At 35.7% G+C, this 14,053-nt stretch overlaps 1 protein-coding gene across 1 annotated transcript in view; it reads left to right on the forward strand.

Moving 5' to 3' along the window:
- The first annotated feature begins 5,508 nt into the window (after positions 1-5,508).
- Positions 5,509-14,053, forward strand: part of LOC128985282 (structural maintenance of chromosomes protein 3) — a 96,374-nt gene continuing 87,829 nt past the window's right edge. The window contains exons 1-3 of the mRNA XM_054404676.1: positions 5,509-5,913; positions 6,571-6,646; positions 11,928-11,966. Of these exons, the coding sequence (XP_054260651.1) occupies positions 5,899-5,913; positions 6,571-6,646; positions 11,928-11,966 (130 nt within the window). The 5' untranslated portion in view covers positions 5,509-5,898. The remainder of the gene's footprint in view (positions 5,914-6,570; positions 6,647-11,927; positions 11,967-14,053) is intronic.

The following is a 14,053-nucleotide window of genomic DNA, read 5'->3' on the forward strand; positions in this document are numbered from 1 at the left end:
TAAGATACAACTTTTTACCCAATAACATTTTCTATTGGCCATATTTTTTGGATTAAAACTACGTTTTAACCGATGTCCTATCTCCTACCGTTATCGGGGTACAGTCGTTTCAATGCATAGCGCGTTCCGCCATCTTTGCCCCCCTCCCCACAAGTTCTCGACCACCTGAAAAGTAGGCGACATGCGTATTTCTTATCACCACAGTCCATATTGCAACTATCAGCAAAGATATTTGATATTACTTCTTTGCGACACTCACAAATTAATTATACTTTCGGTAAAAAAACTACACGAAAAGTCCATTTTTACATATTGTATACAATAACTTGTTTATTTATAGAGATACGACCTCGGAATCAATAACCATTATTGTAGTCCACATTTTTAGAATTACAACGACGTTTTAACCGATGTTCTATCTTTTACAGTTTTCGAAATATCAGCGTTTTAACGCATAGCGCAAACCGCCATGTTTGCCCCCTCCCCCCCACCTTATCGACCACTTTTGAAATAGGCAACATACGTAATTTTGATCACCACAGTCCATATTACAATAATCAGCAATAACATTGCGTACTACTTTCATGCATGCTCAACCCCCCTCAGCTCCTGGACTAGGGGGGGTGCGCTGTGACCCGTGACTGTGGCTGCGCGTAATAAGCAGCATATTATGAGAACATGGCCCGCTGGTGGTGCGACAGTCGGGATATCGGATTTTTATCCCCCTGGAATTTTACCCCCTGGGCAAACGTGTCGTCACAAACCAGGGGGTAAAATCGAACTTTTGAGTTTCGCGACATCAGCTCGATGTATTAAACGCGGAATTAAACATATATTTTCACGGTTGTGAATTTAATCAGAACACATCTAATTATAAAAACCTAGAGTGTACGGCCCGGATTTTTACCCCTGTAATTTTACCCCCTTAATTTTAATTTTGACAAAGGTCCTTATCGCCCTTTTTATAGATTGGAGTTACTTTTGAAAATTTTACTTTTGAAAATTTTAAGTAGATCAGGAAAATAACCATTACGGAGGCAACTATTAAATACAGTAGAGAGGGGTGTAGAAATGTAGTGTATAGTATTCTTGATTATATAATTAATTTGAAAGCCAAAAGTGTTCCATGGTTTTTGAATTTGAAAATTTTGAAACTGTCTTTATTACCTCGTCTCGTCTGGTGTGATTGGTGTCCATTTACATTTGGAAATGTTGTCCAATTGTTTTTTGAATTCCAGCAGATTACTGGGTGTGTTTTGGGTTTGGCCAACTTGGTTGACCAGTTCCTCAACAGAATCTGTAAAATATGTGTTTAGTTCATTAGGGTCAAGTGTTACATGAGATGTGCGTGTGGTGGTATTTTCTTGTGTTATTATATCTCAGGCTGCCTTACATTTGTTTTTGGAATTGTTAATATATTTTTCACAGGCTGATTTTTTAGCAAGGGTTAAGTCCTTCCTATATTGTTTTTTCAAGTTATTATAAATATTGTAAGCTGCCTGAGCCTTTACAGAATTAATTTTTAAAAGATTCTTGTACAAGGAATTATAAGCTAGCATGGTTTCCCTACTTTTCCTTAAACTATCATTGTACCAATTAAATCTATTTTTCTTTATAAGAGTCCTACTATCAGATCTAGGTTTCTTCTTTACAAGTGGGGAGCAATAATACCAAAGGTCAACAAATTGATTTAAAAAACTATTGAATAAAGTTTCTGAGTTATTCCACGGCCGCCTTTAACTATTCTCATTGTCCACAAATGTTTTGCCAGGACTCATTTTGTAAGGCCTCACAAAAAAGATTAAGATTTTGTTTATTTTGTTTCCTGACAAACAATGTAGGTTGATTTGCATTTTGAGTATTTGTGGATGATGGTTTACAATATTTAAAAAGCAACGGGTCATGATCAGCCAAAGCACCTTGCAGAACTGAAATTGTATATAGATCTTGAGTAAAATTGACTAGGACATTATCTAAACAGGCGTAGTTTCTTGTTGGGAGTTTATTGCTACCTACAAGGTCAAGTGACCTCAGTAAATTCTTGAAATTAATTGAGATTTGCTCATCTTGTTTTGCCATTTCAATATTATTCAATCCCCACAGACTATTATTACTTTTTTACCCAAGCTAAGAACATATTTCATTGCCTCTTTAAATTGAACAAAAAAAGTGGGCAAGTCACCATTCGGTGACCTATACAATCTTACTACAATCAAATTTTCATTGGTGAGCTTTATACGACAAATTTCACAATGTAATTCAGAGGAAAACCTATTGAGATAAATTTGTTGGTAATGACAGTCTTTTTTAACATATATAGCTGAGCCTCCGTTCTTAAAATTAGTTCTACATACAATGCTTGCCAAATCAAAATTCTGTAGAATAAACATATATCTATAAGTATAAAAGAGGATGTTTGTATATATATATATTTGTTTGGCAGTCATAAACTCAGACACCGCTGAACCGATTGCCACGAAACTTGGTACATACGTGACGTGTAGAATTTCATGGAATATGTTTATACACCATCAATTTCGTGATCCGTCCAAACGGCTCCGCCCTATATGGATGGAATGGAAAAGTATAACTAATGAATGGAAAAGTTAAATGCCTCTTGTACAGTCGAATTGAAAAATTTCAATCTTTATCGTCATTACTTACATGATCATTTCTACATATGTTTCTGCTAAAAGTATTACAATTTTGCGAAATTTTGCGAAATTTTAGTGAATTTCCCCTATAGGGAATAAGCTATTACCGTAGTACTCATGGTAAGACCTGGACCCGGGACCGATTTACTTTTTCGTTTTGAGGTCCCTAGAGACCAAAACACCATCCGTTCAAATTCATATATATTTATATATATATCCTACTAATATTATAAATGAGAAAGTTTGGATGTATGTATGGATGTATGTTTGTGACAAGTGAACGCGAAAAATAATGGTCGGATTGGGCTGAAATTTGGCATGATGATAGCTCACATTCCCGATTAACATATAGGCATATTCTTATTTCAAAAATCCTTTCGGGCTCCGCCCCATTGGCTCTGGAGTTTCCCACGTTAACCTTAGTACCTGGGGACCGAGCTTTGCTCGGGGAAAATCATAAGTTCACTCTGAAAGCAGTGTTAGTATTGGAAATACATAAATCCATTCCCAAACTCCACACGGTTCGCCTTTACTACGTCCTACACCATTTCCTACGTCATGGACCTGTTTCCCTGCATTCCTATAGCACTTTGGGATTGTAGATACCTTAATCTAATCGTTATTAACAGATCCCACACTCCGGACAGCTCGCCTTGACTACTTCCTTCACCACTTCCTACGTCGCAAACCTGTTTCCCTGCATTCCCATTACATTTAAAGATTGGAGATACCTTAATCTAATCGTCATAAACAGTTCCCACACTCCGGACAGCTCGCCTTGACTACTTCCTTCACCACTTCCTACGTCACGGACCTGTTTCCCTCCCTTCCCATAGCATTTTAGGATTGCATATACCTTAATCTAATCGTCATAAACAGTTCCCACACTCCGGACAGCTCGCCTTGACTACTTCCTTCACCACTTCCTACGTCGTGGACCTGTTTTCCTCCCTTCCCATAGCATTTTAGGATTGCTCATACCCTTATCTAATCGTCATAAACAGTTCCCACACTCCGGACAGCTCACCTTGACTACTTCCTTCACCACTTCCTACGTCGTAGACCTGTTTTCCTCCCTTCCCATAGCATTTTAGGATTGCCCATACCCTTATCTAATCGTCATAAACAGTTCCCACACTCCGGACAGCTCGCCTTGACTACTTCCTTCGCCACTTCCTACATCACGGACCTGTTTCCCTCCCTTCCCATAGCATTTTAGGATTGCCCATACCCTTATCTAATCGTCATAAACAGTTCCCACATTCCGGACAGCTCACTTTGACTACTTACTTCACCACTTCCTACGTCGCGGACCTGTTTTCGTTCCTTCCCATAGCATTTTAGTATTGCAGTCACCTTAATCTAATCAACATAAACAGTCCCCACACTCCGGACTATACTCGCCTTGACTACTTCCTTCACCACTTCCTACGTCGCGGACCTGTTTCCCTCCCTTCTTATAGCATTTTAGGATTGCAGATACCCTAATCTTATCGTCATAAACAGTCCCCACACTCCGGACTGCTTGCCTTTACTACTTCCTTCATCACTTCCTACGTCACGGACCTGTTTCCCTCCATTCCGATATTATTTTATGATTGCCTTTACTACTTCCTTTACCACTTCCTACGACGCAGACCTGTTTCCTTCCCTTCCCATAGCATTTTAAGATTGCAGATACCTTAATCTATTCGTCATAAACAGATTCCAGACTTCGCACTGCTACCCTTGACTACAATGTATCGAGTAATCTTCAGTATAATCTTTGCTAAATATTAACAAGTGATGTTTTTCCTTTTGTACTGTATTTGTAATTTGCTAGTATACTGTGGGTAGTTGGCTTATTATGAACACATGCTACAACTTCTAGTATTTTGTTTACTTTTTCCTTGTTATTTAATTCAGCCAACATGGTTACCTAGCAACCCATAAGACTAATGTTAAAAAAATGTGATTTTCAGTTTCATTTTTCTACGTAATTAGATTTTTGTTGGCAGTTCTAACTGCAGTAAACTCGTTTTTAGGCCAGAAATAAACTATTTACAACATTTGAAGAAAATCGTCGGAGCCGTTTTCGAGATCTTGTTTGCAAGCAAGCATACATACATACATACAAGCAAACATTGCTCGTATTAGAGTATAGGATGAGAAATGGAATTAATGAATCTTAACAGCTGTTTCAATTAAACAAGTTGGTTCTGTTCTATGATGTTCAATAGCATTAAAGTTACAAGGATTACCAACAGGGTGCAGCACTATTATTTCTTTTACATTTATGACAACAACTACTTTGCAACCAAAAGGTGAGTGAGCATAGCGAAAGCGAACGAACTTCAACCCGGAGGCGAGTTAGCGTAGTGAACGTGCTAACCTGAAGGCAAGTGAGCGTAGCGAACGAGATAACCTGAAGGCAAGTAAGCGCAGCGAACGAGCTCCAACTAAAGGTGAGTGAGCGTAGCGAACGAGCTCCAACCTAAAGGTGAGTAAGCGTAGCGAACGAACTTCATCCAGGACGTGATTGAGCCATGCGAACATGCGAACGAGATCATCTTGAAAATTAAAAGTTAAACGGGGCAAAGCCACGGCCGCCTTTGGCAAAGCACGCGGGTTACAGCTAGTATATATATATATATATATATATATAAATATATATATATTATGTAATATTACTTGAAACGTAGCCTCATTATTATAGAATTGACTATAGAAACCTATAAGTTCTTATGCAAATAATCAATGATCACAATTAATATTTATTGTTCTACTTTTACACTGCTATACAAATTTCATTATGGCGGACTCTATTGCGATTGAGATTGAGATTGAGAACGTACGTACGTAAACGCGTTCGGGTTCGGCGGACAACGGACAACAAACTCGTAGGAAATAGGAATTGTTATTGTTGGTTTGTTTTTCCCTAATCGGCCTAATCCCTCTATTTGTTTCTTGTAGATTCATAGAAGTGAACTTGAAGTGAGGTTGTGTAAATTTTGATTATTTGTTATGCTTGTGGCGTTGATAGTTATTTGCTATGGTTCTTGGAACCCTAACCTAAATGAAAAGTTACAAGTTTGATCATTGATCAACTGCAGTTTTATATTGACTTAGGCCTATATAAACTGAAAGTGGTGTTTTATTAGACTATCCTAGTTTACGTTTACGGTACTCTAGATAGGACCAGGCCTTCTAGCTATAAAATAGGCCTATATTGAGATCGCATCTTTAACAACAAAAACCTACAAAAATGTTTATCAAACAAGTAAGAATCTATCAGTTTTATGATGACTGATTTAATCTAATTTGTAATCATTAGTACCTAGGCCTAGGCCCTATAATTATTCTAGCATAGGCCTAGGCCCGTTTAGACATTAAGTTAGTGTAAGCATAAGAATAAATGGGTAGGCCTAAGTTACAGTTTCTTAACTGGGCTATGCTAATCGATTGAAACTATCAAATCGGAAGTATTGTAGGCCTTGGCTATAATAAAATACATTTTTATTTCATTCTAAAACATCAACATTTTTGAAAAAAAATTGTTTTAAATGTTGCTGCCCTCTTGCAGCAAACCTAAGTAGGCCTACTCGTTAAACTATATTTAATTTAAATAGGGAATAAATGTAATATTTTTAAGGAGATTCTATTATTACATTTTTCCTTTTAAATGTATAACTTAGTTCTTCCCAAGCATTCATTACATTTTCCCTAATCAGTGGCCATTTCCTAACAATTGTTGTCCAACCTTTGATATTTCCGGTTTTTTCTTTCTCCATGCAGAAATATGGTTTTTGAAACATTTAAGTACCGTAATAAAGTTTCAGTCTGTCCATGATCACAATTAACACACCCTGTAATATTTACATAAACCTAAGTTACACGTTGGTATTTTTTAAATAGGCCTAATTTGTTATATTTTCAGGTAATCATACATGGCTTCAAAAGTTACAGAGAACAAACTGTTGTTGAACCATTTGATCCTCGGCACAATGTTGTTGGTAAGTTAATCCAACTTGTTTTATTTTAGACTCAGTCCAACCGTCCTTTTCCAACTTGGTTGATTATATAATTGCTAACAAATATGACCTTGTAGTGTCTATCAAGTACCTCCTAACACTAGGCCTATTGGTCAAAGTTTTTAGTAGCCTACATAAAGGTAATTCAACATAGGCTTAAAATCTTTCATTTATCCCCTCAGTATATGGGGCCAAAAATTTACAATAAATTACCCGCTGGGATTAAAAACATTGTCTCATTCTCTAAATTTAAACTATCTTTAAAAATGTCCTTTTGGAGAGGGCATTTTACTCGTTAGAAGAATATCTGGAAAATGAGTATATTTGAAAGATATTGCCTCTCCCATAGGTTTGTAGCTTATTATTTGCTTTAATTCTTTTCTAAGCTCTTTTCTTATTTAAAATGTAGTATAGTACGAGGTGTTAGCCCGTCCTACGTACGGTAGTAGTCAGTTAAAACGGTGTAGTCCTATAATTCAGAACAGCTAGTTTACACGTATAAAGACAAATTTTATTGCAGCCTACAGTAGAAAGAGTAATTATCAATTGAGAAGTGTATAGGCCTAGTCAATGATATCACCTTCCATCGCATACCTACCTCTTCCATAATCAATATCACCACAATACAATAATTACTCATACTATACACAATTTCCAGTACCTAGGTCTGAATTGAAACTCCCTAAAATAAAACGAAAACATCCAATAAAATTCAAAATACACATAATTATAACGTTGGTGTCCTGACATCACTAAACAAATCGTCCACACACACATCCTTTACAGGGCCGCGTTAAGGGTCAGTGGCGCCCTGGGCAAACCCAAAAGCAGCACCCCCCTTATATATATATATATATATATATATATTGTATAACTATAAAGGTTTTGACCACTGCGGTGTAGGGAGGGGAAGAGGGAAGGAGGGTTGACTCATTAGTTCGCCGAAATTCACAGCAGGTGGGTTGGGGGTTGGGGTGAGTGCAATGAACTTGACAGTAGTTGCTATGCGATGCGAATGCCTCTTGCCCTGCGCCGATAGCTTAATGCACTACGCAGTGATTTGATTACTGTTCAGTACAGTACAGTGTGCAGTTCATTGCATTATACACGTATTGAACGAGATTCTACTAAGGGAGTATGTTTCTTCCATGGTTCTACTATAGGCTTATACATATATATATTTATACATTAGCGTGTTTTTTTAACAGTTTTGTTTCGGGAAGGAGTTTTCAATTCCGTATCAGTGGAAATACTGGTTAATACATTTCACTTTCTTTAAAACTGCTTCTTGAGTTTGTTTTCTTTGAGCCAACCGCTTGCGGCTCTCGGCTCCACTAGGTTTTTTATGCTTTTTTATAGGCCTACTTACTTGTATCAACACTTCTCTATTTATTTATTACTGGTTCACTTACTGCAGTGTGAGTGTCAACACTGACTAGTGACTGTCACAGTTTAGGTTGTGTTGTGACTGATTTGACGACTGTGAAACAGGCACAACACGAACACAACCTAGTGACTACTGAGGGAGGAGTACTGCTGTACTGGACTGGCGCCGCGCGGTAGTTGGTAGTGTTGGTAGTTGTGACTTGTGGGATTGGGAGGGATATGAGGTGCACGTCAACCATAGACCTAAGGCCTGTAGACTACAGCTGGCCTACGTGCTATTCCCGTAATTTGCTGACGTCGCCCAAATTGCAAACAAAAAATCAGCTGATGTATTAACATATAAGTATATATTATTTGTTTTGTTTTGATTTTTATTGTTTTTATAATTTTTCTCAATGGTAAAATGGTGTTTGCAATCTGAGTGACGTCAGCATAATATGACGGGAATAGCACATCGTATTTTCCTTCCACCATGCAGGCCTCCCTGCCTCTGATATTATAGTGAGTGCGCCCGGTTCACACTGCTGTCTGCCTTTCCCTGACTACACGAGGTATAACCTGAAGCAAAGAAAACATATACTACTAGTAGTATGTGCCTGAAGGTCGAGTATTTTCAATTTTGTTGTATTTATTTACTTTTGCAATAAGGGAAAATCACTTAACTACAAGTTGAAATCGCCCTTTTTATTTTTGAAATCCCGGCTGATAAAACCCTATTTTTCCTAGTGCGGGCGGTGGTTCAGGGCGCTCCTCGGGCGCCCCCCAACCGCCGGCGCCCCTGGGCATATGCCCAGTCTGCCCGTTTATAAAAGTGGGCCTGAGGGGGGGTGACTGGCTCACACAACTACATGTTTTTTGTTGTTTTTTTTTATAAAAAAAATGGCGAAAGCTGATCCATTGAGGTGGGATGTCTATTTCAGTATCCAATAGTCAATATGTGTACATTACATGTTTTTGGTCGAGTTTTCAACCACTGGACGACCACTAGTATTTTTTTAAAAAGAGTTATTATGTTTTTGACCTAAATTTTGACATTATGACGATATTCTTGAACCAATGTTTATTTCTCTCGCAAACTAATTAGTAGTCCTTTGAATTTTATAGATTAGCGATCCTCTGGCTACGTGTGGTGATGTGATTGTATTCATGGGGATGATTCATTAAAGAGCAACAACTATTTCTTTGTTCAACAGCTAATGGAATATGATTAGTTTTAACATTAACTTTCAAATAAAATCAAACTTTATTGTTTCAAAAAGTTTGTTTATAGCATAGCTAAAAAACGGGTGACGTTTTCAAAGAATGATAAAAATATAAAACTTAAATTTTCAATCTTACATTTTAAAATAAAAAAATAAAGTAGTGGGTAACTTTCATTTCAAAAGTAGTTTACAATAAATGTTTTTCACAAACATCTTGACCAATTATTTTTAAATGTCATTGTATTGGCTATATATTTTAAATCTACTGGTAACTTATTGTACAGCTTTATTCCCATGTATGTTGTTGGTGTCTTTTCAACATTACTTTTAAACCTTGTACTATATCTGTGGTCGAAATTGTCATTTAAAAAAATTCATAAGTTAGATTGTATTATTTACTATGGTTTTGAATACAGTACGTATAAATTACAGTGATTTACAATTGTATTTTTAGGTTTAGATTGAGTTGACAATGTCACCAGTTTAATAGCTTTGCTATGTCAAATGTTTTTATGTGACAATAAAGTAAATTTGAATTTAACCTCATCTTAAATAACCCAACCTAACCTAACCTATCCTATCCTAAGCATTCCTAAAATTGCGGTGGGGCACACGGGAGGGACTAAGGCTGATCTTGTAGTGTCAGCGTTCGCCGCTAAAACCGCTAAGTTGAAAAAATTTAATTTAATTTTTATTTTTAGTTATAAAATTAACTTTTTAATTATAAAATATTGTTTTAAAATTATAAAATAATTTTTTAATTTTTAAAATAATACTGTCATAACATAACCTAACCAACCAGACTTGCTGATAATATAAATACCCCCGCCGCAGCAAACCTGACGCCTAAGCGAATTTCCATTTGGCTGAATTGATTTTCAATTGATCTATTTAAATAACATTAGGTTTAAGGAGTACCTAGGTTTGCTGCTACAAGGAAACTAATAAAGTGTGTGTTTTAAGTAAAATAATTATTGCTTAGTATAAAATGAATATATATTCCAAGTTTGATCAAAAGATATCCATAAACAAGCAAACTACAACATTTTACAATATTCTCCATAAGAATAACATGGGAATTTTAAATTTACCATTTTTTTAGTTTTCTCCGTAACCAATAACCGTACAAAAACACTTTGATATACTGAATTGTTTGTTTTTTTAAGCTTTTTAAGAAGGTTTAGAGAAAAATTGGGAAATTTTGTGTTTTGAGGGTCAAAAGTGAGAAAAACCAATTTTTACCCCATAAAACCCCCCATAAAACCCCCCATAAAACCCTGTTCCCATGGTCCGATCATACTGGATCGCGAACTCATTCAAGTTTATCCCGCCTTACACCTTCAAACCAAATTTCATCAGAATCGGATAAAAATTACTCAAGTTATCGTGTTCACGGACACATATATATATATATATATATATATATATATACATATATAAAAATTTGAACGAGTGGTGTTTTTGGCCTCTGGGGACATCAAAATGAAAAAGTAAATCGGTCCCGGGCCTAAGTCTTACCATGAGACCTACGGTAATAGCTACTTCCCTATAGGGAAATTCGCTAAAACTGTACAAGATTCAAATCTAATTAATGATTACTTATAATTTTTAATTAATTATAAAATTAATTAAAAAATTTAGTATTATAAAACTAAACTGTCATAACCTAACCTAACCAACCAAACTTGCTGATATGAAAAATTTGTTGACAAAAAGTTAGTGCTACCAGCGGGATTCGAACCCAGGACCTCCTGAACACCAAATCGAAACGCTACTAACTATGCCACGAACGCCACTGAAAACACATCGTTTTGTTACGGTAATCGTGTTGTCTCAAGAGTAGACATTAGCCACTAGAGATATGACGTCACTACACCTTTAGCCTTAGTCCCTCCCGTGTGCCCATTCCCTAAAATTGTGCTAGTAAAATGAGAGACATGAGAGTTAGTTGCATTATTCAACCCCTCCCCTTCAACTCTGGCGTCGCAATGCAACTCTCTTTTTTTAAACATTTTACAAAATATAGGTTTGTGCCCAAGGTTTAAATTCCACAAGGTCTAAAACCGTAACAGTGGATAAGTTTTCTTCATTGACTGTACTTTTAGGCCTTCCGGGATTTAGACCTTCAGAAACACTCCCAGAATTACTCAGTACCAGCAGTATCACTTTATAACAGGCTGAATTTAATTTACTAATAATATTTAAAATACAGCTATCCCAAGAAAGATTAATATCCAGTTTCATACTGAGGAATTTTGCACTACCAGTAGTTGGTATAAACTGGTCCTAAAAGATTATTTCTGAATTATATCCTTCTTTTAACTGTGCAGCATGAGAATTAAAAAATAGAGTTTCATCTTGATTTAGTTTTGGTCCTTTAACCTCAAACCAGCTTGCCGATTCAAAGAAAGTTTGATTTAACTGCAGTTGGGTCATCTGATTATAAGATAACTTTCCTGCACCTGCTCAGTTAGATTTTATTTTAAACTTACTTGGTTGTTCTATTTAAAATAATTAAGCCATATTGAAAATGTTCATATTGTCTATGAAGTTTTTTTTTCTAAATATTGCATAATTTTCATTTATGTGTACGACCGACCTCTTAGCCTATAGATTTCTAGATGATAAACTCTGGTTTTGTACCTGTTTTATCATTTATTTGTATTGTGTTACAGTTGGACGGAATGGGTCTGGAAAAAGTAACTTCTTCTATGGTAAGTATATGCTGGGACATTTATACCAAAGTAATAATTATATATATTCAGTAGAGGTTTCAAAACTAAGATGATTAAAACCTGATGATATTTTCAGCATCACCAAGTTAACTTACAACAAGTTAAGCAACGGTTGTTAACTTACTGTATGGTAGATGTCAACTCATACCAAAACCGAGGTTGAAAAATGAGCGAGGATCAAAAAGAAACTTATGGCACGTGTAGTAAACTACATTTTTCGTCATACTGAACAATTCTCTATTTATAGTAGCCTACACACCTAATTATCCGAGGTCATTATAGGCCTAAATACATTTTTTTCAATAAGAAACATTAATTACTTTCTGAAATAGTATGTTCCTGCCCAAAGAAAAGTAAAAAAAATAAGTAGGTAGGCCCTACTTGAGATTTTAAAATGAATACAGTAGACTCCCTCTAGTTCGGCCACCTCGGGACCGGACCACTGGCTAGACTACAAAACGGCCGGAGTAACCGGATTTAGTACATTTTACATAATCAAATTACAAATAATAGTATTGCGCAATCGTGATATGTTAAGTCATTAACCTTGGTTCAATAATAAAAACTGTAACGTTTAAAATCACGCTTACTCAAGCAAAACAAAACTTACACAACACTGTGCGTACAGCAATAAATCTCGTAAAGAACAGAACAATAGAAAGTCTAGTACTGCAAGCTACTGCTACAATAGTCAGCATAGGCTACTACTATATGTTGTTTCAGAACATAATGTTGATAAAAACATTAAATAACTCATAAAACAGCATAAAATCATAGTACTTAGTCTTAAAGATAATAACGACAGTCGTAAAATAGGATAAAGATAACAATGGATGACTAAAATACCGCTTATTCTTTGTTCTTCTATTCTTTCTTTGGTTTCTCTTCATCCACACATTCAACAAGTTGCCCTGGACTAATCACCCAATCACAAACTGTTGTGTGATAGCAAGCGCACAGCAGACATCAGTTGTGTAAAGAGCAGATGATTGTCAGTGCAAGCGGATAGCTTGACCTTGAAGCTAAGGATGGCTATTTCTTTGTTTTGCTTTAATTTCTTTTTGTCAAATAAACCATGGTGTTTCAAAAACAATAATGGGCGAACCTACCATATAAAAAAATGGTCCGAAATATTTAATTATACACTGCATTTCAACATATTAGGCTGAAGAAAAACTATTTATTAATGTTTTTGGTATTTTTAAGGTTATGTAAACACGACACTAGCAAGAAACATTTATGGTAACTATTTATGTTAGCATCGTCTTTTTTCATGTTTGTGTTGTGCTTAAATGTTTATTATACCAAGTTTCATAAACATCGGTTGGAAAAATGCAAAGAAAAATATTTGTATGTAAAAAATACAAAATGGCGGATATCTGGTTAACGAAACGATTTTGGAAAAAATGTTATCCTTGATTTTCTGTTTATTTTGACCCAAGGAATTACTAGGTAAAGTATCTCCCCGCTTATTTTTAACACCCTGTTTATGATGTATTCTTATTAATATAAGTGAAAAATGTAAGCTGGTAATACAGAAAGATGTTTTATAAATAATATGAATGTACTGGTGATCTGTATATTCATCTTTTTCTTGTCCTTAGAACTGTAAATTAAAAGTCCACTCAGCAGTCGCATCGTACGATGTAGTTCTTTCCATGCGTTGTGAAATGCTAAATTTGCCGTCCTCTTCAACCCAAGTTATCTATTGAACCACTGATTGTAAAAAATAAAAATAAAATATATATTTTACGCATCACGCTTTTGGCTACAACTTAGCCACAGACAAAACCTCTCTAACCCAAAAACAAATAAAAAATATCGCATGCTAACTTTTTCATGTTAGAAATCACGATTTAAAACTATTTCACCATACATATCAATTTTTATTAATTAGATCGGTAAATAGTTTAAAGTTCCAACAAAATAGCCATCAAGTAGGACTAACCAAGAAGCTCTGTGCAAATTTTCAAAATTTTAGCACAACTTTAAGTACACCAAAACACGAAAGTATTGAAGTCATGTATTTCTGGGAAATACTCAAAAAAGGCAGCCTAAAGTTAGCT

This window comes from Macrosteles quadrilineatus, unplaced genomic scaffold (assembly GCF_028750875.1).
Source record: "Macrosteles quadrilineatus isolate MER2022 unplaced genomic scaffold, UCM_ALF_1.0 Scaffold_1__1_contigs__length_201487025, whole genome shotgun sequence".
NCBI classification, from domain to species: domain Eukaryota; kingdom Metazoa; phylum Arthropoda; class Insecta; order Hemiptera; family Cicadellidae; genus Macrosteles; species Macrosteles quadrilineatus.